The sequence below is a fragment of the Erinaceus europaeus genome, chromosome 1, assembly GCF_950295315.1.
Source record: "Erinaceus europaeus chromosome 1, mEriEur2.1, whole genome shotgun sequence".
Taxonomy (NCBI): Eukaryota; Metazoa; Chordata; class Mammalia; order Eulipotyphla; family Erinaceidae; genus Erinaceus; species Erinaceus europaeus.
Window position 1 is genome coordinate 58,728,099 of NC_080162.1, and position 27,038 is coordinate 58,755,136.

General features: G+C 39.5%; 1 protein-coding gene across 5 annotated transcripts in view; it reads right to left on the reverse strand.

Moving 5' to 3' along the window:
* The window catches only part of KIF16B (kinesin family member 16B), a 341,204-nt gene that overhangs the window by 132,784 nt on the left and 181,382 nt on the right, over window positions 1-27,038 (reverse strand). For all 5 annotated transcript variants that reach the window (XM_060186445.1, XM_007525760.3, XM_060186438.1 and 2 more), the window contains exons 16-17: window positions 26,261-26,343; window positions 24,749-24,837 (exon numbers count right to left, since the gene is read on the reverse strand). In XM_060186445.1, coding sequence (XP_060042428.1) covers window positions 24,749-24,837; window positions 26,261-26,343 — 172 coding nt within the window. The remainder of the gene's footprint in view (window positions 1-24,748; window positions 24,838-26,260; window positions 26,344-27,038) is intronic.

A 27,038-nucleotide genomic window follows, 5' to 3' on the forward strand; every position in this document is an offset into this window, starting at 1 on the left:
GGGCATAATGAAGATGGAGATTTTTTTTTTTTAATAAGTAAGAGTCCAATGGGTCATATATTTAATAAAATTTTAAAAAAAGCAAGTGAAATAAGCACCATCTTGAATGTCCCAAGCCTAATATAAATGCAAATTTCTCTCAAATGACTGAGTTGTGATTCCGGATATTGGTTAATTATAGGGAGAGAGCTCAATGGTTCTAGAATAGGGACCCTGGTAAATAATATAGCAGGAAGAACATCTGAGAATTTAGGAAGAAAATGTCTCAAATGTTGGGGATGAGGACTTGATTGGTTAGGAACAAAGCAAAGTTTACAGGAGAAAGTAAGAAATAAAAGAAGTTTCCAAGCTGACAAAGAGAGTTGTACTTTAGAAATCACATGGTAAAATGAGTTATTAAAACAGAATCAACCAATACAAGAACAAGACTTAGAGAGATGGTAAAGTTAGAGGGCAAGTAGATGAGAACAGTAAGGAAAAGTAGTAAGTGGGAGAGATAAGTGCTATAGTGAATACTTAGGAGAGCCTGGTGGGACAAAGGAATGATGGTCTGAAAGTAAGGTTGAACAGCTATTAAACTGATGAAATCATAGGTCTCCTCTTTTGGAGTAGTTTTTACCTTAGAAAATTTGAATGGGGTGGGGAAAGTCTTTGGATGAGAGATACTTGTCAACCTTAGCTGTGTAAGGTCACACAGTTGTGATCCCTCCTGGAAACTAGCTTCAGTTGAAATATAAAGTTTTAGTTAAGAAATCAGAGAGAAATTCCCATTTTAACTCATAAACAATATGACTGCATTCCTATGACTTGTTTCTGAAGAAAAAAAATTTTGCCTTTTACTGGTAACTCTAATTTCCTACAAATATTAAAAATATTTATATTAACTATAAATGCATGTACTAAATGCTTAAATAAAGTCCCAGACGGGGGAAAGATGGTGGCACACTGGCTAAGTACACACAGTACTAAATGCAAGGACCCGTGCAGGATCCTGGTTCAAGTCCCCAGTTTCCCACTTGCAGAGGGGATGCTTTACAAGTGGTGACACAGGTCTTCAGGTGCCTATCTTTCTCTCTCCCTCTCTATCTCTCTCTTCCCTCTCAATTTCTCTCTGTCCTATCCAATAAAGTGGAAAAAATAGCCACCAGGAGCAATAATTCATAGCGTAGTCACTGAGCCCTAGTGATAAACCTGAAGGTGAAAGAAAGAGAAAAAAATACAAATAAAATCTCACACAGTCAGAGGAGTCATGATTATGAAAACAAGGATCATATTTTAGATATGAGGTAATATATACTTTGTTGGGTATTACATATTTATACATAACATTTCCTTCCTCCCACCCCCACCTCTTCTTTTTAATTGCCAACATGACAACTGGGCCTCTGTGCCTGCACAATGAATATACTGCTCCCTGTGGCCAGTTTTCCTTTCTTTTATTTGATAAGACAGAGATAAACTAAGGGGGGGAAGTCTAGAGGAGTAGAAAATGAGAAAAAGTGAGACAGCTACAGCACTGCTTTAGGCTAGTGAAACTGCCCCCCTGTCCTGCAGGTGGGGAACAGGCGCTTGGGCCAGGGACCTTACACATGGTCATGAGTGCAGTCTACAGTGCACACCACTTACACATTTCACATTTTCAAACCCACAAATCACATTTTCAAAACCATCATTTTTTTCCCTAAATAATCATTGACTATTTCAAATAGCAAATAATAATAGGCTATAAAATATAAATATGAGTGTGCTAATCTAGGTTTGGGGACTAACAAAGTCCCCAAACCTAGATATAGACCAGGTCCCATGAGATAGAGCATTATGTTCACACGCATCCATAAATTAGGGCAAATATATACCTGAAAGCAAAAGTACACAATAGTTTGCAGTGAGTCAGTATAAAGTTGATAATGAAATAGTGTCTACTTAGACTTAGATACCCTTCTTACCTACTTAGACTTAGATACCCTTCTTACCTACTTAGACTTAGATACCCTTCTTACCTACTTTATTATACTTCCCTCACTCACAAAAAAAAAAAAAAAAATTAAGGGAAGATATACCTGATCTTGTATTTTGTGTTTTTATATTTTAATGTGACTTCAGTTCAAACAAGTATAGTTCTCAACTTATTTTGCTATAACTATCTAGGCCCCGAATGATAATTTCTTAAATGTTATAATTAAAAGAAAAATCACAAAAGGATTTAAGTTCTGCAGCTACTTTTAGCAAGTTAAAATGACAGCTGGAAGTACACATACTGTGTTAGGTCACACAAGAAAACAAAGCCTACAATCTATTTTTAAAAGAAACACCCTTTTCTTTTACATTAAAAGACAACTAGCATTTTTTGGTATAGCTGCACATCTTGCAATTTATTTTCCTGTTATTGTCAGCAATGGAAAAGAAGAGGGTGGGGATTTCTCACCATTACACTGAAAGTGAGACTGTGATTATATATATAAATATATATGAATATGAATATATATAATGCAAATGAACTGACAGCATAAATAGTTGAATCTTTGTGTAAGCTCAATGCTGATTTGTTTTGTACCCATTTTTTTTTCATAACAGGATTATCACTGGGGTTCCATGCCTGCATGATGACTCCACTGCTCCTGGTGGCCTTATTATTTATTTATTTATTTATTTATTTATTTATTTATTTTAAGAAATTGAGATGGGGGATAGAGAAGGAGAAAACAAGAGATATCTGGAACCCCGCCTCACTACTTGTGAAACTTCCTACTTACTGCAGGTGGGGTTCAGGAGCTTGAACATGGGGCCTCATGCACGGTAATGTGTATGATCTACTGGGTTTGCCAACACCCAGCATCTCATCTTATTTATAAAAGGAGGAAGAGGACTACTTAAGACTAGCCAACACCTGAGCTGGCAGAAGCATATGTAGACAAGGAGAACAATGGATACTAAGCTCCAAGTCACAAAAAGGCAAGAGGAGAAACTTCTCAGTGGAGGTGAGACAGGCATGCAGTAGTTTCCTACTGGAACATATTACTGTATTACTAGTAGGTAAGTGAAAAGTTAAAACAGCAATTGTTTGCCAATGGGAAGCCCTAGGTTTTTCCTACATGACTTTTAGGTTCTAATCAAATACAGAGATGGCTTCATGTTGCTACAATTCACACAATCCCACAGAGTCTTTTGTTCAGAAGAGTCCCACCATAGTGCTCAGCTGCTATCATCTTAAAATAATAGCTGAAAGGCACCAAGGTAAAGATTCTGGGGTGGGAGGGAGGGTTCAGGTCCTGGAACATGATGGCAGAGGAGGACCTAGTGGGGGTTGTATCGTTATGTGGAAATGCTATGCATGTCAAACTATTGTATTTTATTGTGGACTATAAACCATTAATTCCACAATAAAGAAATTGAAGAGAGATTTTTACATTTTCATTACACAGTGAGCTCTGCAAATCATTTACCTGGTTCTAGCCAAATGTATACTGATTTTAAAATGTTTGGTTTTTTTTTCAACAGAGTATCAAGCTATTTACTGAGATGTTTGATGGTATTTCTTAGTCCAGATTCTGGTCACAATGAAAAGGAGAAAGAAAAATACTAGAACTCAGTGTAAGATGACTGATTTCTTTCTGACCCTTCACAAGGAATACAGTTCTAAACAGTGGATCCTGCAATAGTTTAGAACAGAATGATTGTTCTTCTCACTACCCTGTTGAATTTCAACTTAACCTCAAATCATTTTACTTGAACTAATCCCAAAGAGACCAAGAGATCTTTAAGACCAACTAGAAAATATGGATTAAGTGCCTATTAAGTCATCTTCCTGACATTCTAGATATTCTCTAAAGGTTGAGCAGAAACCAAATATCACTCCAAGGTAGGCACAAGGTAAGTCATCAAAGGAAGAAACAAGCAATTCATCTACCCTCCAATTCCCCATTAAAAGGCCTTGTTGTCTTTCCTACTCATGTCAGTTATCATGTAAACATTCATTGAAAGGCTAAGAACTGCTTCTGTTAAAGGCAAATGGATTTGTAACACCTCTCTCTGTATCCCTTTTAATTTTTATTTTTCCATATCTCTGTGTGACATATCCAGCTATCTTCAAGTAAAGTAACTTATACAAGTGCAATCCAGGGTGTGTGTTTTAAGACGAGGGTCTTACAATGCAATTCAATTTAGGAGGTTGTGAAATTGAGCCTCTTGTAGGAAAAAGTGAGAGTTATAATATAAACATCTGTTTTACTCTGGAATTACTTTCTTTTTAAAAATTATTTCATTTACTTATTTTGGATAGAGGCAGAGGGAAATTGTGAGGGAAGGTGGAGATGGGGTAGAGAGAGACCTGCAACACTGGTTTACCACTCATGAGGCTTCCCCCTGCAAGTGGGGGCTGAGGGTTTGAACCCTGGTCCTTGCACATGGGTAAAGTGTGTGCTCAACGGGCTGTGCCACAGCCCAGGCTCCTGGAGTTACTTTCTAATGAACTTTCAAATATTTGATCTAGAAAGTACTTAGAAAAGCTTTCTCAGAAGCCAGTGAAAGTCTCTGTATTGCAAATGGAATGTGATCTAAGAAACAAAGAATGCTTTTTAAATTTTAATAGTAAAATCTGACACGTACAATATGAATTTTAAATGTGTTACTCCTCAGCTTACATCTCATAACAGTGAGATGACTTTTACTAATGAAGTCAGGATTGCATGTCAAACCTAGGGGACTTTCCTGATCATGTCATAACATCATAGAGAGAACTAGATGGTAATATAGAGATCATACATTCAATGAAGGGCACACTCTATATTATTCAGCTTCCTCTACAGGTTGAGAGACTGAAATCCAGAGTACTAGGGAGAAGTTCAACATGACATTTACAGAACATTGCCCAGAACATTACAGACATTGCCCTTTACAGAAGGCAAGAGTAAAGTCTATCTCTTTCTACTCTTCATTCACACCTCTTTCCTGGAATTCAGTTTCAACTTCCAAATGATGTCACCCAAATTAAAACTACCTAATTGTCTCAAATTTACACCAGAAAAGCATGAAACATGGGTAACTTCCTGCCACTTCATTCAGCCACACTTGCCACATACCTACCAACCCCTGATCAATATCACTTACTGTCTACAGAGCAGTGTATTAAACTCTGCAGAGAATACAAAATGGAAAAAAATACCTTTGGGCGTTAAGACTATATTTTAATTGAAAGAAAACATGCATTTATATCAGTCACACAGAAGGTGATAGCTCATTGAGAAAGTTCAGCTGTTAATGAACAAGAAAAGCAGTGAAGGAAGAGGATATATAGCTGTAGGATGAAGAGGAAGCCTCACAGAAACATAGCTTGGGCTTGATGGATAGACAGAATTATGACTGTCATAGTGTGGACAGTGGGAAAAAAATCTAGTACAAAAAAAATAGGAGCAGGTAGACAGAAGATGTAAGCAAAGGATGCAGTAAAGAGTATCTGTCTATTACTCAGAATAAAGAAAACTACGAGCTATTATAGCCCACAAATTAGAGCACAGAAAGAATATTAAAAATCAAGTGGACTCTCTTGAAGGCTCCTTCCTGGACAATCTTTCCTCAGACGGTCCTCTATCATGATAGAGAGCACAAAGCCCAGAAACCTATGACTCATGATCCCATTAATTTATTTGCTCATACTTGCCACCTATGTACTAGACACTGCAGACTTGCTGTTGTCAGAAATATTCTATTCTAGTGAGGAGGACAGTTAGCTAACTGTAACATCTATGTGATAATACTATGAAAGAAAAAAAAAATGATGCTGGAAAAGCAGGTGGAGTGAAAAGGGGACAATTCAAGAGGTAAGTGAATGAAGGAAGAATGTGAACATGAAGGAGAAGCTAGGCCGCTGGCCAGGAGACAGGGTGTATGTGGCAACCTACGAGTGCAGCAAGACCAGCAAAGAGAGAGGAAATAGCAGTAGGGAGATGACTGAGATCAACTGTTACCCAAAAGGGAGCCTGAGCCAAGACCACTCAGGACCAAAGACCATATAGGACCCAAGCCAAGAGCACTAACACAGCCTTGTGCATTAGGGCCCTTGAAGACAAAGACCTGCTTTAGCTGTCTATGTATGCTGAAAATCTTCTGCAAGATACTCAGATAGTTTCTGCCACTGACTACTGTGGATAGTGTTCAAAGTTAGTGTCACGAGGCTCAGACCCAGACTTCGTCTACACAGAGAACACAAAATGTCTGGGTAAAGAGATAGTATTAGTGGAGGGCCAAGTGGTAGTGCAGCAGATTAAGCACACATGGCACATGGTGCAAAGCGCACAGTCCGGCATAAGGATCCAGATTCGAGACCTGACTCCCCACCTGCAAGAGGATCACCACACAAGAGGTGAAGCAGGTCTGGAGGTGTCTTATCTTTCTCTCTCCCTTTCTTCTCTCAATTTCTCTCTGTCCTATCCAATAACAATGATAACAACAGTAGCAGGGCTGCAGGTGTCCCTCTGTCTCTCTCCCTCTCTACTCCCCCTACCCTCTCGATTTCTGGCTGTCTCTATCCAATAAATAAAATAATTAATATAATTAAAAAATTAAAAAGGAATCTGTGTGTCATGGTCAGGGAAGTAGTTTCCTAGGTAGAGGGCAAGACTTGCATTGAAGAGGCCCTGAGTTCTATCCCTGGGGCTGCAAATGCCAGAGGAAGAGAGTGCTTTGGCTCATCTTTCTCATAAGTTTCTAAAAACAAAAAACAAAACAAACAAACAACAACAAAAAAAAACCTCTGAGTATATGCATATTTGCTGGAAGAAGAAAAAGTGACACCAGAGAAGGAAGCTTGAAGATGTGAGAAAAACTTAAAATGCACCACAGTTCCTCTGCTATGACAATATATCCTTGAAGTGAAGAGCTTTGCAAGTCTGCTTTACACATTTGCTCTCCTTTGATACCATACACAGAAAGACAAAATGCTAACATGCTAAACCAAGCAGTGCTTGAAATAGGTGCGTATCTCTCAGGCTGGGGCTGAGTAGAGGTCTCAAAGCACCTTCTGTGCCCTACAGGCCTGTCTGCCCACTCCTGACTCCTCATTGTCATTCTTTTGTCATCTAGATCTCCAAGTCTCTTTTCCTTATGTTTCTTTCTAATAACTCTCCTTTCTTTCCTTTCCTTGTTGATTTAATGTAATAGGCAGATACTATCAAATAAAGAATGATCTGAACGTAGCTGACAAAGTGAGCAAAAATTTATTTAAGTAGATTAATCGCAGTGTAATCAACAATTTATGGGGGGGGGAATACAAATGGCTCCAGAAGTCCTTAATGAACAAGCAAAATTTAAATGGTGATATAAAATTAGATAAAATGCTAAAAGAAAAAGCAGAATATAAAACTATATATAGTGTGATCTCAGTTTTCTTTTTTGAATGCTTTATGATGCAGTTATGAGACCTCATGTATAATTAAGTACATATCCTTAAAAATATAATTAATCAAGACAACAATGAGATATCACTTCACTCCTGTGAGAATGTCATACATCAGAAAAGGTAACAGCAGAAAATGCTGGAGAGGGTGTGGGGTCAAAGGAACCCTCCTGCACTGCTGGTGGGAATGTCAATTGGTCCAACCTCTGTGGAAAACAGTCTGGAGAACTCTCAGAAGGCTAGAAATGGACCTACCCTATGACCCTGCAATTCCCCTCCTGGGGATATATCCTAAGGAACCCAACACATCCATCCAAAAAGATCTGTGTACACATATGTTCTTGGCAGCACAATTTATAATAGCCAAAACCTGGAAGCAACCCAGGTGTCCAACAACAGATGAGTGGCTGAGCAAGTTGTGGTATATATACACAATGGAATACTACTCAGCTGTAAAAAATGGTGACTTCACCGTTTTCAGCCGATCTTGGATGGACCTTGAAAAAATCATGTTGAGTGAAATAAGTCAGAAACAGAAAGATGAATATGGGATGATCTTACTCTCAGGCCGAAGTTGAAAAACAAGATTAGAAAAGAAAACACAAGTCGAACCTGAAATGGAATTGGAGTATTACACCAAAGTAAAAGACTCTGGGGTGGGTGGGTGGGTGGGGAGAATACAGGTCCATGAAAGATGATGAATGACATAGTGGGGGTTGTATTGTTAAATGGGAATCTGGGGAATGTTATGCATGTACAAACTATTGTATTTACTGTTGAATGTAAAACATTAATTCCCCAATAAAGAAATAAATTATTAAAAAAATATATATATATATAATTAACTACTATAAATGTAAACCAGTCATTATTAATTCCTAGGACTGTGAATACTTGTGATACTTTATTCATTTCTAAATGTTTTACAGTTTTTCTTTTAAATAAATACTTCAATTCATGATGAAAAGTACCTGCTTCAATATTTCTTAATTGTGCCTACTGTAGGCACAATTCTTTCTTTTTATTTCTACAGATTTCTGGTTCTTACATTTATTTCCAACAATGATGATTAACTTCAGCAGTTCTTAAAATAAGGACACTGGTGATGTCAATGATCAAGACTAGAATGATGGTCTGTGATAAAAGAAAGATATTGAATCATCTCAGGAAACAACTACAGACACACACACACACACTCATATGCATACAAAATAAGCGATTATTTCTCAAAACACTACCTTAATTAAAATATGCCTACTTGCTGTCTACAAAATGGAGGACCCCCCCCCCCAACACTTCATCTGCACTATACCAGCCTTTAGATCCATAACTGGTCAACAATTTGTTTGGTTTTGTATGTTAACTCTCTTGACAACCACCAGGTTCCAGATGCTAACATGATGCCAATCAGACATCCCTGGACAGACAACCCCACCAATGTGTCCTGGAGCTCCGCTTTCCCAGAGATCTTTCCCCACTAGGGAAAGAGAGAGATGGCTGGGAGTATGTATCAACCTATCAATGCCCATGTTCAGCTGGGAAGCAATTACAGAAGCCAGACCTTCTACCTTCTGCATCCTACGATGATGTTGGGTCCATACTCCCAGAGGGTTAAAGAATAGGAAAGCTATCAGGGGAGGGGATGGGATACAGAGTTCTGGTGGTAGAAATTGTGTGAAGTTGTACCCCTCTTATCCTACGGTTTTGTCAATGTTTCCTTTTTATAAATAGATTTTAAAAAAAAATAGGGAGTTGGGTGGTAATGCAGTGGGTTAAATGCACGTGGCGTGAAATGCAAGGACTAGCGTAAGGATCCAGGTTCAAGGCCCCAGCTCCCCACCTGCAGGGAAGTCACTACACAAGTGGTGAAGCAGGTCAGCAGGTGTCTGTCTTTCTCTCTCCCTCTCTCTCCTCCCCTCCTCTCTCCATTTCTCTCTGTCCTATCTACCAACGACGACATCAATAACAACAATAATAACTACAACAATAAAAAAACAAGGGCAACAAAAGGGAAAATAAATAAATATAAAAAATAAAAAGTCTCAGGTTCAAGCCCTTGTACTACCATAAGCCAGAGCTGAACAGTGCTCTGGTAATAAGTAAATAAATAACTATAAAAAAATAAAAATTAAAATAAATAAGTTTTAAAAAATGAAAAAAAGGGGATATGAGGTTAAAAATAATAATACGTTTCATTTATCCTTAGCTATAGAGACCAAGAGTAAACATATGTTTACACCAACACGCATAATCCCCAACTAGTTAAAGTGCTATCAAGGAATAATAAAGTTATGGGAAGAGAATCAAGAAGATGACATTTAGAATAGGTCCTGGCAGTGTTTCCCTGAGGAAGTGACATTTGAACTGAGATCTCCAGTAAAAAGCTGGATGGCAGACACATGTACAAGGGTTTCTGGATGAGAACACACTATATGAAATGCTCAGGAAGCAAGACTGTATATGCAAGATTAGAATACTCAATTAACTCAGAAACATGCTGCATTCAATGTGTGAAATTACTAAGCACTTATGCCATGCAATAAAGTTAATACAGTATGTTACTTCAGAGGAAAGGCATGGTCTCATGCAGAACGCAGGCAATCTATCACTCACCCTTATGTATCAGTATTAGTCAACATTTTACTAGAAAAAGTCTCATTTCCTCAATTGACTTTTCAACTTTAGATTGTCCAGATATAAAACAGGTGACGGCACATATCATATACAGACTATTACTTGGACAACGGGAATATAAAGCAATGGGATTTGCATTCTACAACTCATCTTTTATATATTTTCAAAATGGAAAATAAAAGAAAGTTTTCACTTTTTTTAATATGTTATATTTATTTTACAAAATTACATATCAAGAGGGGTTTAAGTCCACATCATTCTCATCACCAGAGTTCTGAATCCTTAAGTCTCCCCACTGCAATCCACCAGTTTTCATTTCATGCGGTTCACAGTGGAATATGGTGTTTGGCTGAGAACTAAGTGTACTGATACCAATCTTTTTTAAAAATATTTTTAAATTTTTTTTATTTTCCCTTTTATTGTCCTTGTTGTTTTTTCAATGTTGTAGGTATTATTGTTGTAGTTATTATTGATGTCGTTGTCGTTGGATAGGACAGAGAGAAATGGAGAGAGGTGGGAAAGACAGAGAGGGGGAGAGAAAGATAGACACCTGCAGACCCACTTCAACACCTGTGAAATGACTCCCTTGCAGGTGGGGAGCTGGAGGCTCAAACTGGGATCCTTATGTAGGTCCTTGCACTTTGTGTGCTTAACCCGCTGCGCTACTGCCCAACTCCCCTACTGATACCAATCTTAAGAAAATGTGGAACTGTACATTTAGGACAGAAACACTATTGCCAATAGTAAATAGTCCATAAAAATTAAAACAAGCAAACAAACAACAACAACATGACAACTGAACTTAAGAAAAAAGGTCATGGAAATCAGTCTTGTATTAAACCAAACCAAAGTGTCAAGTCCCAATAAAATAAACCAGTATATAACCTGTCAAAACAGGTTAGTACTCTGCCTCTGTAACATAAATATTGCCAACTATATGTATGAAACATCTGTGCTAAAGATGAGCAAGAAACTTAAGATTAAAGTGATTCATAAGGCACAAAGAAGTAAGAAAGGTAGAGAGGTGAATCCTGATGCTAGAAAGTAATTATATTTACAAAGAAATGTGATGTTTCCCTCAGGACATGCAGTAGATACTACAACCTATCTGAAAGTGTAATCCTCATCAATAATATTCTTTTTTTTTAAATATTTATTTTATTTATTTATTCCCTTTTGTTGCCCTTGTTGTTTTATTGTTGTTGTCGTTGTTGGATAGGACAGAGAGAAATGGAGAGAGGGGAAGACAGAGAGGAGGAGAGAAAGATAGACACCTGCAGACCTGCTTCACCGCCTGTGAAGCGACTCCCCTGCAGGTGGGGAGACGGGGTTCGAACCGGGATCCTTATGCCGGTCCTTGTGCTTTGCGCCACCTGCGCTTAACCCGCTGCGCTACAGCCCGACTCCCGTCAATAATATTCTTATCATATCCAGCTATGATCAGATTCTCACCAACATCAGTATGAATTACGGAGGGGGCAGTGAATGATCTTAATTCACATTTGTTAGACATCTCCAAAGTTCTAGGTACTGTGCTGGGTACTGGGCAAACAATATTAGATCCTGGGCCTATTTTTCAGAAGCTTATAGCCTTCAACAGTGAAGTTATGGCCCAATACAATGAATGATATCGCCTGCTATTGGAATCCACTTACTTTTTCCCTAATGTAATGTATTTATTGTTTCAGTCCAGAAGAGTACAATTACATTGTTACTTCAAGAGGATCATTTTCATGTTTGCAAAGAAAAAGTAACTTCTCATTTAGCTGTAGGTATGGTGGCAATAAGTATAAGCAATCTATGGAATAATTTGTGGGGAAGTATCAAAAGTCTTAAAAACTATATATATACCTTCTGGCCTACCAATTCATTCTCAATTTTCTCCTTCCATGAGGAAAAAAAATCACGTATAAACACAAAGGTTTTAGCTATTAATTTTTTCATCCTACTTGTGACACCTTAAAAGTAGACTGCAAAGTGACTACTGATAGAAGATAAGTTAAGGGAATCAGGTGCTAGCACAGCAGGTTAAACACACATAGCACGAAGCGCAAGGACTGGCATAAGGATCCTGGTTCGAGCCCCCGGCTTCTCACCTGCAGGGGAGTTGCTTCACAAGTAGTGAAGCAGGTCTGCAGGTGTCTATCTTTCTCTCCCCCTCTCTGTCTTCCCCTCCTCTCTCCATTTCTCTCTGTCCTATCTAACAACGATGACATCAATAAGAACAATAAAAGAACAAGGGCAACAAAAGGGAAAATAAATAAATATTTAAAAATTTATTTTAAAAAGAAGGTAAGTTAAATAAGGTATGTGGACAGACACACACACACATATATATGCAAAGATGCATGCACTGAGAAGATGATATAGAGATATAGCAAACAGTAGACAAAACAAAGAAATGGACTCAATACAGTAACATCTTAACTCTATAAAATTAGAACATAGCTCGCCTTGTAGGGTGCATTGCTAGTCATGTGTGTGGTCTGGGTTGAAGTCTCGGCACCATGTGGGAGTGCCACAGCACCAGTGCTGTAGTAACTCTGCCTCTGTATACGGAAGGAATGACAGTGAAGTCACAGATGAGCAAAGCCCTGACAAAGCCTCACCATACCCATAATATTTCTTTAGTAAGCTCTAGTAAATAATCATAATTCATCTGCTTTCAACCCTGATCACTGATCAGGAACATCGTCTTAATTAGGAACCTTCCATAGCTACTAAGATCTGTTGGATGCCAACAACCCCCAAAAGATCTGATCTAATGTAAAACAGTAACAGAAAATGAAGCAAAATCCTAATCGTGATCTGTCTTACTGAATGACGTTCTGGGGAAGACTTACTAAATACAGACCTAAATCTGAATTTTTTATTTTTTTATCCAGATAGACTAGGAACCCAGGTCTTTCAACTCTTTTCAGAATTTATCTTTAGGAGCCTATGTGATCTCTGCATCCCTGTAGATCTGAGTTCACATTCTGTGACCATGAGTAGGAACATTCCAAGCTGCCCCAATATAGACCCATCTTCCTCAGGTGTAGCATAGTTCACATAGGCTGCTAAGCTGAATATGGGCCTCAGAACAAATCAGATCGATGGGGCTTACAGTCAACAACACTTATACCCTTTTCTCCATATTAGGGAGCTACTCTTTTACCTGATCCAGTTTTCTGTCCCTTTTCCAGCCATGACATCACCTCCCCAAACAATAACTTGGATCCGCATGCATATCAGATTTCAGGCTCAGAGGAAAAAAAAACAAAAAACTAGTATAGCTACAGGCCCTTTGAAATATAACTAAAATATGCCTACTAGCTATCTACAAAATGGAGGGACCCTCCCCCCCCAACACTTCATCTGCACTATTCCAGCCTTTAGGTCCATAATTGTTCAACAATTTGTTTGGCTTTGTATGTTAACTCTCTTTTCAACCACCAGGTTCCAGATGCTAGCAGGATGCTGACCAGACTTCCCTGGAGAGATGACCCCAACGATGTATCCTGGAGCCCAGCTTCCCCAGAGCCCTACCCCACTACAGAAAGAGAGAGGCAGGCTGGGAATATGGATCGACCTGTCAATGCCCATGTTCAGCTGGGAAGCAATTACAGAAGCCAGACCTTCCACCTTCTGCACCCCACAATGACCTTGGGTCCATACTCCCAGAGGGCTAAAGAATAGGAAAGCTATCAGGGGAGGATACAGAGATCTGGTGGTGGGAACTGTGTGGAGTTGTACCCCTTTTATACTATGGGTTTGTTAATGTCTCCTTTTTTTAAATAAATAAATAAATTTAAAAAAGAATTTATCAGATGTATTCACTGAAATAGACTCACCACTAGTTAGTGCTTTAAGAAGGCTAAAGCACAATTGAAATTTTAAATTTTCAAGACTGAAATGAACTTGGAATGTAGCTAATTTTGCTTAAAGCATTTCCAAGAAGCTGTGAAAGCATCTGCATCCTGCCAAATGAGCTGCCTATTTGCAGTCTCAGAGAACAAGGCACAGTATGCCCAAGCAGTGAGTTGGACGTCTTCTTAAGAAAGCTGTACCACTTATCCTATGGCTTAGTCAATGTTTCCTTTTTATAAATAAAAAATTAACCTAAAAAAGAAAAAGAAAAGAAAATTTACCCATGTCTCAACAACTGTACTGCATGCCATTAACCTACTAGTAAAAAGATTTTAAAAAATAAAATCTTCCTTTGATGAGAGGCAGTATGTGCTTAGGGGAAAGGATGATAGAAAAAAAAAAAAAAAAAAAAAAAAAAGCTGTACCAGCTGAGGAGGAATGTTTCCCCTGCAGGGAAATTATTTTCTGGCAAAGACTCTGGGCTGGGCGCTTCTCCAAAATTGGAGCTAACTCCCAAAGGAAGTCACTAGGCTCCTTAGCCACATCCAAAAATTCTCTGGCACCAAGTACCATGTACATGTGTACAAACCCCTGTTTCCAGGGAGCTTGAATTGTGGGCCGGGCCAGCAGTAACTACACCAAGTTGTAGAAAAGACACACCCATGTGGGCTGATTAAATGTTCTTGAGGAGTTAGGACTTCATTATTAAAACTCAAAAATCTTACTATGATTCAGAATGTGGGTGTTATTAGACAGGGGCTATTTTGAAAAATTAGTATGTTGCCAAAGACAAAAATCTGATCACAATGAAACAAGGTGGATCTTACTGTATGCAATGACTTGGAATCTGTATGCAATGACTTGGAATTTTTCAAATTACTGACTTAAAAAGAGCTGTGTACTGAGAAGCATTTTCTTAATAATAAGGGAGAGAGAGAGAGAGAGAGAGATACCCAAGTCTTTAATATGGAAACCAAGAGACTTAGTCATTTGGCATAATTTAAAAAGTCACAAAGTTTGTAAAGTATATGTGTCCTGTCCAAGTTGCAGATGCTGCCATGATTCCATACTGACTTATCTGGGCAGACAACCTCATCAATGTGTCCTGGAATCTTGCCTCTCCAGAGCTCTATCCCACTAGGGAAAGAGAAACAGGCTGGGTGTCAGGCACTAAGCCAACTCCCCCTGCTCCACCCTGCATTCCTGATACTATGGCCTATTTACATAATCATTGTTTTGCCTGAAAGATCCCAACCCATTCCATTCCTTTGATCTATTGTCTTTCTACCTTGAGACCCTCCCCGCCTGCAGGGTAACATTAATCCCACCAGTTAAAACCCTAAAACAGTTAAAACAGTTGCTAAGGAAGCTTCCACCTTCCCAGCCCACTTCTGCCTTTCCCCACCCCCTTTCCTAGCCATTTGGAAAAAGCAAAGGACACGCTGGTTTAAATGGATAAGGAAAATACTATGTTAACCTTAAGTAAAAAATCCCTGCCAAAGAATAAAAAGCACTTAAGTCAGACTGGAGATACAGGTAAAACTTTCTGAGGAGACAATCCCTATACTCAGCTTGGAAGACAAAGAGCATGGACCAAGGGGAGAAGACTGCCATGAGTTCAAGCTCTCACTATCTCAGCAAACCCAGCTTCTTCAAGGCCCCCATGACGCCGCTGCTAGTGATCCCTCTTAGTGCCAAGATGATTCTTCTGCAGCCCCACCTTGATTGAGATTTAGGATACATGTGAAAGAGAGGTGACCTTGGAATAGGCTGAGATGTGAAATCATCTGGAAACCAACCTGTGTTAGATTTACATTCATCATTTATTTACTAAACTTTATCAGTGGCAAGGGATTTTGACATTTTATTTTATATTTTCAAACAGTGTTTTCCAGATTGGATGGCATTGAGAAAATAGATACTGAATTTCAGTTTAGCGAGATGACAGCAGTTAGGAGATTGGTTGCACAACAGTGTGAATGCACTTAACAACTGTGAACTGTCCTCTTAAAAATCGATTTAGAATACTTCATGTTGAGCATATTTTACCACAAGTTTAAAAAAAAAAAGTAAAGAAAGGTGTTACTAAATGCCTACAAGTATCTACAAAAAAATAATTCTATGTTTCATTAGGGGCCATACATTTGCATCCTAAATTCTGAACCTGCTAACCAGAATTCACAAAAATGCTACACACACGTGTCTCACAAATGGGTGCTGTGGAACAAAAACTGCAATCTCCCTCCTGGTACTTTTTTCTTTTTGCCACCACTGGAGCCTGCATAGGAATCCACTGTTCCCAGCAGACATCTGCCCCCCACCCCTCCTTTTCCTCCTTTTGATAGGACAGGGAGAAATTAAATGGGAGGGAGAGAGAAAGCACCTGCTTCACTATCTGTGAAGCTTCTCCCATACAAGTGAGGAAATGGAGGCTTGAACCTGGGTCCTTGGCATCACAACATGCACCATCAACCAGGTGTGCCACCATCTGGCTCCTCCTTCCTACCTACTTCTAACCCATTTGGTCCCTAACCCAACAGTGCATCTCCCAAAGAACAGCTGTATTTGTTTACTAAGCAGCTTGCATTTGGTTTTTGGAGTATTCCCCAGTCAGACCTTAACAAGAGGAATCCTGTTAGCTCTCTTAGTCCACCCTCGACTTGACTTTCCTTCCAGCACTCATCTAGTTTGTGCATCAAGTTGTCCTTCCCCAGAGTAGATTCTCTTGACTTCACTTATGGCAACCTGCATACGTCTACAAGTAGATTCTGCCCAGCACAGAATCAAGTTTGACTGATAATTTTAAAGCAGAACTAAAAGGTAGGTGTTCCAAGTAAAAATTCTTTGTTTTCCAAGCTAAGGCATTATTATAGATTTCAAACATCTTCACATCCTCAATCCTGGTGAAGAAAGCATTAGACAAAAGGCTTTGTAACAGCTTTTACATTCTTTATAACCCCTGCTATTCCCCCCATGGGTTGTAAATATCTTTTACAAACTGAAAATTGTTATGGCAGCAAGTGTGAGCTAAATAGGAGAAAATGTTACAATAGGGAGATATGCCTGCTTCCCATACGTTTTGAGGACAAGTGGCTTCTGGGAATTAGGATTTAGGAATTAGGAATTGTGATAAGAGGTGATTTCCCTGTCAAACAATATTCCAATTAAAAAAGAAAGAAAGAAAGAAAGAAAGAAAGAAGGAAGGAAGGAAGGAAGGAAGGAAGGAAGGAAGGAAAGAAAGAAAGAAAGAAAGAAAGAAAGAAAGAAAGAAAGAAAGAAAGAAAGAAAATAAAAGAAACATCCCTATAGTAAATCTTAGGCACTGGGCACTGGCACACCTGGCTGAGCGCAAAGACCCGGGTTCAAGTCCCCAGGTCTCCACCTATGGAGGGAAGCTTCAGAAGCATTGAAGCACTGTTATAAGTACCTTTCTCTCTATATCTCCTCTTGCCCTCTCAAATTCTCTCTGTCCTATTAAATTTAAAAAAAGAAAATATGAGATGTGAATAATTAAAAAGGAAGAAAGAAAATTTCTAGTTTTCTAAGTTACCCAACATATTACACAACATACACACAGGGGGAGAACCTCTCCAAAGGCACTTCACTAGAACTATTTATTTCCTATCAGACTTCCCAGGGAACAAGCCACAATTAGTCTCTCTTTTGTTCTGAAGTATGCATTGCCTAGTCTTCATTCTAAGTGGGCTCATAGGCATATACCATTTTCCGAGGCAAAGAGAATAATTCATCTGACATTCACAGACTCTGCACACACAGAGAATCCTCAATCAATACATGTTGATGTGTTGGTGTTTCTTGGTCCTACTTTTCTGTCTGGAGAAAGTACCATACTTTTGAATCGACAGAAGCTCATCATCCAGATTTAGATAACAGTTTATTTATTTATTCTAAGGCCCAAGTTGTAAATATGGATCACGCAATGTTCTTCCAGACTTCCAACTGGTGCTTAACCTAAGATTAGGGTATTTACACCTGCAACATCAAAGGATGCACATACAACAAGGCTATAGCTTTAATTATGTTTCATTTTGCCAAGTTGCTGAAACAGACAACTTTACAAATTTCTACTTCCCATAAATCAGAGTAGACAGTTCTTTTTCAATTATGTTTTAATTCATGTGCGATCATTCTCTATAGCAGGTGGCAAGTCGAGGGGGGGTTGGAAGTCAGACAGAAGGAAGGTATGATGAAGTCTTAAATAATTTGAATTTGTATGAAGGAATGTTGCAGGGGTGGTAGAGACCATTCATCTCTGTTAACTGCAGAGAGGTGAACAGGATGAACAGAAAGAAGTAGGATGCGATGCGCCCAACACTCCTCATCCACTGTACTGCAGTCTAAAACAGATGATTCCTCCACTCTATAAGTCTTGGACTGTTCTGGCTTGATTTTTGCTTTCATTCCTCTTCTTTTCTATGAGGATCCAACACATAGCCTTGAAATCTCCAAACAACTGACATAGGTCACAGAACATTCTTTAGCTATTTGAGACTATCATTGCCAGAGAAATTAGTGAGAAATCTTTTTTCAGAAGGATTCATATGTCTTAATTTATTTATTTGTTGAGAGACAGGAGAGAGAGAGAGAGAGAGAGAGAGAGATCAGTGCACTGTTTAAGCAATATGCAGTGCCCGGGACCACACCTGTGACCTCAGGTATGCAAGTCCTACTAGTTCTACTTGCTGATCATCTCTTCATCCACAAAACCCATGTATCTTATTAAAATTTCATTATTGATATGTTCACTAAGCACTCACTGAAGAATGTTATGTGAATGATATTTTAAAATACACAAAGCATTGCCTGGGAATCCAGGGGTTCCCAATTCAATTCCCAGTACTACCTTATGTCAAAACTAAGTATTGCTCTGTTCTCTCTCCCTCTTCTATTTTATTTTCTCTCATGACAATAAATATACATTTTAAAATACACAGATCAGTAATAAAATCCTCTGACTTCCAAAGGCTTCCGGTCTTAAGGAAAGATATCTATATAGCTTCTCCTCTCTTATAAAAAAATATATACCTTTGGGGGTCTGGCGGTGGCGCAGTGGGTTAAGTGCATGTGGCGCAAAACGCAAGGAAGGACCGGCGTAAGGATCCCGGTTCCAGCCCTGGGCTCCTCACCTGCAGGGGGGTCGCTTCACAGGCGGTGAAGTGGGTCTGCAGGTATCTATCTTTCTCTCCCCTTCTCTGTCTTCCCCTCCTCTCTCCATTTCTCTCTGTCCTGTCCAACAACGAACGACATCAACAATGGCAATAATAATAACCACAACGAGGCTACAACAACAAGGGTAACAAAAGGGGGCAAAAATGGCCTCCAGGAGCGGTGGATTCATGGTGCAGGCACCGAGCCCAGCAATGACCCTGGAGAAAAAAAAAGATATATATGTATGTATATGTATATATATACCTTTTTTTTTTTTTTTGGCCTCCGGGGTTATCACCGGGGCTCGGTGCCTGCACTACGAATCCACCGCTCCTGGAGGCCGTTTTTCCCATTTTGTTGCCCTTGTTGTTTATCATTGTTGTTATTGCTGTCATTGTTGTTAGATAGGACAGACAGAAATCAAGAGAGGAGGGGAAGACAGAGAAGGGGAGAGAAAGACACTTGCAGACCTACTTTACCACTTGTGAAGTGACTCCCCTGCAGGTGGGGAACTGGAGGATGGAACCAGGATCCTTACACCAATCCTTTCAGTTGTTTAGACTCAGAAACACTTAGAACTCCACAGTGTCCATCTCTATGGTTACCATGTAGGTCCAAGTCACTGTTATTTTTCACTTTGGCTAAGGAAATAGGTTTTCAAATGGTTTCTTGGTTCTAATTTCCAGTCTCCATGTGATATATAACCTAAAATCTTTCTTTATTAAGTGAAGGTTCAGATTACTCTTCTACCTGAAGTTCTCTAACAATTTCTCAGCAACCTTAAATAACACCAACACCCTTCTAATGACCTACAAGGCATATATGAACAAGAGGCCCCAACACACCCACTTTCTATGCTCTTCTTCTTGCTTATTATATTCCAGCTACACTGTCTGCCCCCTTTCCACTTCTCACCTGTTTTTCCTTCTACTTGTATATTCTCCCTGCCCCTACCCACCCCCTCTTTTTTTTTTTTTTTTTTTTCCTGCACAAGTGTCATCTTTCCTTCACTCAAATGCTACATTAGCTAGCTTCTCCTCTGGAAGACTCCACAGATCACACCAAAAACTGTCTCAAGATAGCTTATTTTAATTTTATTTGCACTCCCTGTTTTTATTTGTAAACTGCTTTATTTGTTACTGCAATTTGTAAACTGGCCTTTTTGGTGATGTTGATGATGGTGCCCCAGCACAAGAACCAAGTTCACTCTGCAGCTGGTGCTCAGAAAAGAACTTACTGCTAAATGAATGTCGATACAGAGAATAAAAGCAGGATGACAAAAATGGTGCAATGGACTGTGAAGAAGGGGGTATTTATTTATTTATCAAGGAGAAGAAAGCTGGAAACAGCTTCTGCCAGATGGGGGATGACAAACAGGCAACATCTCAAAATGTATTCCAGACTATGGAACTAGCAATGGGGAAGCACCAAATAAGCATGTAGGCACATTAGGAAGATGAAGTAGCAGGAGAGGGGTACTGGGAGAAGAACACAGATGGGAGGGAGACTCAGTGACATGGTCAGGGCACTAACACTTTATTTTTTATTACATGGAGAAATGGCTGAAAAGTCCTAAAGTTGAAATCAGAATACTCTCACCTACATCTTATAAACACTAAGGGGAAAAAAATAACAGCTTAAAAGCAAGCAAATAACCAAAAATGTCATCAATTTTAAAGAGAACTACATATCCATATCCACTTAAGCACAAATTACTATGTACAAGGACCCAGGTTCATGCCCGCCTACCAGGGAGATGGTTCACAAGAGATGATGCAGGTTTTCAGATTTCTCCCTCCTTCTCAATATCTTCCCCTCTCCTCTTAATTTCTATCTGTCTTATCTAATATAAATAGAAGCGGGGGAGGAAACAAAGGCCACTGAAAGCAGCGAATTCATAAAGCTGGCACCCAGTCCTGTAACCAATGTCCAATAGTCCAATAACCATGGTGGCAATAAAATAAATAAATAAATAATAAAGATATTTATATCCCATCTGCAAATGCTAGGGAAAGAGGGCCCCCACAACTGATGACCTTGTGATTCAGAGAAAAAGTTAACTGCTTATCACTGTTTGTTTTTCCAAGGCTGTTATCAGACACGCAGCATTTGCATACAGTTTCAAGGAGAAGGCAACACAGTTGAAGACCAGGAAGCTGGTTACCTAGACTCCAGGACTGGGTTTGGATCCTAACACAGGAGATGAGGCTAAGCAATCATTCTTCACATCCCAGATTAGATGGGATAGACTCCATTTAAATTACAAAATAAATCAAGTCTCTCATTTTAAAATTAAACCTCTAAAGAGTGAGAAAATAAACTACAATGAGGGGGTGCCAGGCGGTAGTGCAGTGAGTTAAGTTCACGTGGTGTAAAGCACACAGACTGGCGTTAAGGATCCCCCCGGTTCCAGCCCCTGGCTCCCCACCTGCAGGAGGGTCGCTTCATAGGCGGTGAAGCAGGTCTGCAAGTGTCTATCTTTCTTTCCCCCTCTCTATCTTTCCCTCCTCCCTCAATTTCTCTCTGCCCTATTCAACAACAATAACAATAACAACAATAAAAAAAATGGAAAAAAATGGCCTCCAAGAGCAGTGGATTGGTAGTGCAGGCACTGAACCCCAGCAATAACCCTGGAGACATAAACAAACAAACTACAATAAGGACTTAAAGACCTATCCAAAAAAAAAAAAAAAAAAAAAGTGGCTGTCAGGGCTGGGTGGTGGCACACCTGGCTCAGTGCACATACTACCATGCACAAGAACCTAGGTTCTAGGCCCCAATCCCTACATGCAGGGGAAATACCTAACAAATGGTAAGTAGTGCTGCAGATATCTCTCTCCCTTCCCCTCTCTCTCAATTTCTGTCTCTGGGGGCAGGGCCAAGATGGCGACTTGGAAGGAGCTGCCTGTGTGAGTTCTGACAACAATTGCTGGAAAGGGTAAGATCCTGGCCTTCAGCAGGATGGGAAACAAGGTGTTCTAAGCGTGACACCAAGGAGGTGACTATAGCTCAATTTGGGTTAGAAAATAGAGCAAAAAGAAAGGAAACTATTTGATTATTCCCCCCCCCCCCCCCCCCCCCCCCCCCCCCCCGCCATAACCAGACCCCAGGGGTAGGGCGTCGCTGCTAGCAGACTCCCCGCTGACCTTTTTTCTTTACCAAGATTCCTGGCTCACCAGGAGTGCCCTTGAGTACCCATTGAGTTTCCCATTTGGGGAAACTGAAGATCCTTCCTAGCGGACTGAATCCACATGGATCCCAGTCACTTTCAAAGCCAGCAACAAGCAGACATCAGGCTCAACCTGACGCTGTTGACTGGCTAAGGAAGAAGGGCAAATGCTAGAAGAAGAAGGAGTGCCATTCCAATCCTGTTCCTTTCTGAATCCCTTGGCTATTTTTTTTTCCTCTGAGTAAGTGACTTAGGCCCAATTGGAGTGACAAATATCTGGCCAAGCAAAGCCTCACCCCACCCTGCCTAGGAAAGACTGCCTGGAAGTTGTTTTTTTTTTGTTTTTTTTTTTTTCAGTCAGTTGTCTAGGCTCACTGTGCCTGAGCTAACTGGGAGCCGTCCAAGCTGCAGATCCACTGTTGGGGCTTTTTACTTTGTTCTATTTTATTATTACATATATGTATGTATGTATGTATGTATCCCTCTGCCCCCCCCCCTCAGGTTGACCAAAATTAATTCTTAGTATATTTTCCATTGCTAGGTGACCGAGTGTCTTATCAATTGTGAGAGGAACTTGTTTCACTCTTCATAACTCCTCTATCCACTCTCCCCCTTCTCTGTCCTCCTAGTTAATTAAAAAAATAATAAATAAATTTAAAAAATCTCCTTTCACTACTCTTTTTTTTTTACATCTTTTTTCTTTTCTTTTTTATTCCTGTCTTCCTTTCTTCCTTCCTCCTTCCTCTGCTTTCTGAATTCACTGATACTTGCTTGTGAATTATTGTGGGGAAGAAATCTGACTCAGAGTAGACTTTCTTTGTGTGTGTCTCTGCTCTACTTCCCTTTCTCCTCTTGCTACCCCTAGAATTTACAGTGGACAGTATATTTGCATAATTGTATACTCCTACTATCCCTTTTTTCCTTTATCTTTTTCATTTGGATTTGGTTGATATTTTTTCTTGGACTGGAGACATTGCTGGGCTAACTGGTATTGGTTAAACTGCTTTAATCCTTGTTTCAATTTCTGTCTCTATAAAAAAAATTAAATTAAAAATAGGTGTTTTTTAAGAACTACCTTTTGAAGAATTGTTATTCTAGCACTTTCTTATTTCAACAGTCTTCTCAATAGGGTTTATTTCAAAACAGATTTATTTAATAAGCACAAATTCCTTTTTATTAGCCATGTAATAAGATGGAAAGGCTGAATGATATAGACAAAGTCTAACAAAAAATAATAATAATAAACTGCTAGTTTGTAACTTTCAGTTCGAGCAGAGGAATGAGAGAGAGGTCTGGGGCATATAGCCACTATGCTGTACTAATTTACTTTATTTTGTCCTGCACAACTGAATTGTCAGATCTGGGATTCAGTTAGCTCATTTATAAAATGATAAATCCAGAAATATGATCAAAGGTTTCTCTGAGTCTTAAACCCAAATAAAAGTATAATAGGCATGTCTGCTTTCACAAACCAAAGTACTGACTGAAGCTGAAGTGCCGAGTGCTGCTGAGTACCTACCTCACTCAAAGTTTTTGAGAAGAATCCAGGCTGAAACTAAGTTCCCCAAGTCTGAATTAGATATCCCTGCAACTGGAGAACAGCACGTAGCAACATGGCCAGAGTATGCACTGGGAATGATACAGGTCTGGACTCAGACCACAGCTCTAACAATGAAACCATGGGTGAGCATGTGCATATAAACATCTCTATGTATGAAATGAACAGAGTTGCTAGAAGCATTCAAAGAGAACAGATGCAAGATGCTTAGCACAGTGTCTGACATATAGTAACTACGAAATAAATGACAGTTCTAGGAGATGATGTTGGCAGATTTATCTCACTTAGCTGTCAGATTTACTTGCATTGTGTTACATAAGATTCTCCTTGTTGCAAAGATATAATTATGGGATGAACCCCCAAAGTCCTTCCGCCCAGTCTTCTGTTTGGAGGCATTTCCATTTTCACTGATGAAAAGAAGGGCCTAAACTATTAGGCTGATCTAGGTTATCCAGCCACAAAGTCCACCTAAAACACAATCTTCTCTTTGCATTCTCAGTGGTTCTTTGGTTCTTGGAAGTATTAAACATAATTTCCTGAGATATCTCATAGTAATGCTGTCTCTGTTGCAATACATACAGAGAATAAGATGAAAGAGCCTAAGCCAGAGTAGTCTTGCACTGAGTCAAATAACCAACCCTAAATGTTAGACAGTTACGAAAATGATGAAACTTGTAACAACCCTTACTAATGCTTAATCTGCTCCTACGCAAAAACATCAGAGTATACAATCTAATTTATGTTGTAATTATAGCTAAGCAAAAAATCCTGTGTGTGTGTGTGTGTGTGTGTGTGTGTGTGTGTGTGTGTATGTGTGTGTGTGTGTATAGCTAGGGCTAGAAGAAACTTGAAAAATGGCTGTAAGTGATTTGATAAGGATGCACAGTTGCAGATGTTTTCTCTAGTGACATTTATGGACTTAACACAATAAATATCACAACAGGGATATTCAGGGCAGGATATGCGGCTGTTCACTCACCCAGGATTATAGAGCATGACGGCAGAGAGGTTCTCACAGGACTTGGAAAGGTCGGTCATGGACAAACTGAAGGAGGACAGAAGGCCACTCTAAGAGTAGACACAGGGTAGAGCGGTTAACCTTAGTGGAGAGGGCTAGTGCTCTGGACTCCCTGCTTTCAAAAGTCCATAAACTGTTCAGAAGCAATGAGGTGCATACATTCCTAATACTAAGGGTAACAACAGCTTATCTCAATAGGACAGCAAATCAGGAACAATCAGCAAATGAATACATCTCAAACCCAAGACTCTAGGCACAGCAGGAGCCTGGCATGCTTGGGTGGGAAGATTCACCAGGAAGTCCACATCCTGTTGGCTCTTCCTAGCCAAGCTGCATAAAATTGAGGGAAAGGGTCAAAATAACTATGTCACACTCTCTTCCATGGCAGGAGCTGAGTCCCATTATCAGCAGCATTCACTCAGACTTGATGAGTGAAAAAGATGAAGAAGGGGGAGGTGAAGGAAGACCCCACAATGGAGCTTGGTTGGCTCTGCTTCCATGGAAAGCTATTAGCAAACATTTGTCCTTCCCTCTTTACCTCTACTAACTATGTAATAAAAGGACCTCCTGGGAGACTCTGCAGGAACAGATAAGCTGCTTCACTGGCTGGAATAAGCAGCCCTTAAGAAGGCAGGATTTGGAGTGTGTTCCTATTTCTCATCTAAGGCATTGGCACCTTGGGCTGTCTTTACAAAGGTAAGTCAAGATCACAGTTGTGTAACTAAGTGTGAGGGGCATTTCTGCATTGGCAGGGCTGAGCAGAAGTCCTGGTTATCCTCTTTCTGGCTATAGGTTAAAATAGCCCTTATTTCTATAGCAATTTTCTATGTAGGTATTGTGCAAATAAAGGTGTAAAACATTTAGCAATTTCATACAGTAGCCAGCTCATAGGACCATTAGCTGTTGTACTTCTAAGGACAGCACAAAGTCCTAGACAGATTTCCCTCTTCTTTTTTACTCCCTCCTCTCTCAGCTCCTGTACCCACCTCCAAGGTCCAGCACTTTACTTAACATGCCCATTAATGTCTCCATCCACCTGACATGAAATCTCTCAACTGTCCTAAACTCACTCCTTTCTCTGCACCGTAACCCAACCAAAAGTCCAATTGTTAAGGATAAAAATTAAACATGAACAAATATCTGAATGAAAATGATACTAATATCTCCTGAGTTAACTCCGAAAATAGGTGTTCATCTATGGCAGTCATTGCCCACATAATGCAAAATAATGACCAGCTACATTGGGGTGTGTGTGGGGGGGTAGAAAGTTGAGAAGAAGGGCCTCAGAGCAGTCCATTTCTTCATCACTCAATAATATTCTGGGAATGTAATTCCCTAGAATCAATCCAGGAATGACTTCTCATGTGTTTATGAAACCCAGACAGTGACACACTGGAACCAGAGTGGAGATTTCCCCCTTCGCACCCCTATTCATAATTAGAGATTTGCTGCTGAAGATTCCATGGTGCTTACCTTCCTCTTCTCTCTGAGCTTGGCTGCCTCCTTTGGGTGGTTAAAGCGAAACATATTGGTTCTTCCCAACAGTATCACTGCACCTAGGAACACACAAAAATTGTAGTTGAGTTCTGGCAAAACAACTCACCTGCATGGTGCACCTACATAGTCATGCTAGTGAACCAGGTTCAAACCAAATACCCCATGTTGCAGGGTCTTTCCCTCTGTCTGCCTGTTTTTTTCTGTACATCTAAAAAAAAAATCTACTGGAAGTGAGAAAGTCCTAGCAATAATAAAATAACATAAACCAACACTACAATGAATTTAGAATAAGCAATTATGTTGGAAACATGAAAAATGCAATGCTACACTATCAATATAATTTCCAGTATACTATAAATAAACATAAGGAAAACATATAGGTCATAGGCCCTACCCACTTGAGTGTCATCAATAACCCAGAGATTTCTGTCAAATGGTGGTACAGATCTGTTGTCACTATATTTTTCAAAAACAAATTCTAAGCTTGTATGTAAAAATCCAAGATTTTTAACTTTTAGTTACTAGCATTTTTGGTTTTATTTTAGTAGTTATTTATTAATGAGAGTGAGCAAGAAGTGAGAAAGAACCAAAACATCACTTTGACATATAATAATGCCTGGGATTGAATTTGGATCCTCCTGCATGCAAATCCCATCCTCTAGTCCCTGCATAGCCTCCCAGGCTACATATTTTTATTTTCTCAACTTTCATAGGGAAAAAAAATATTTTAAATTTTTTATAAAGATTATTTTAT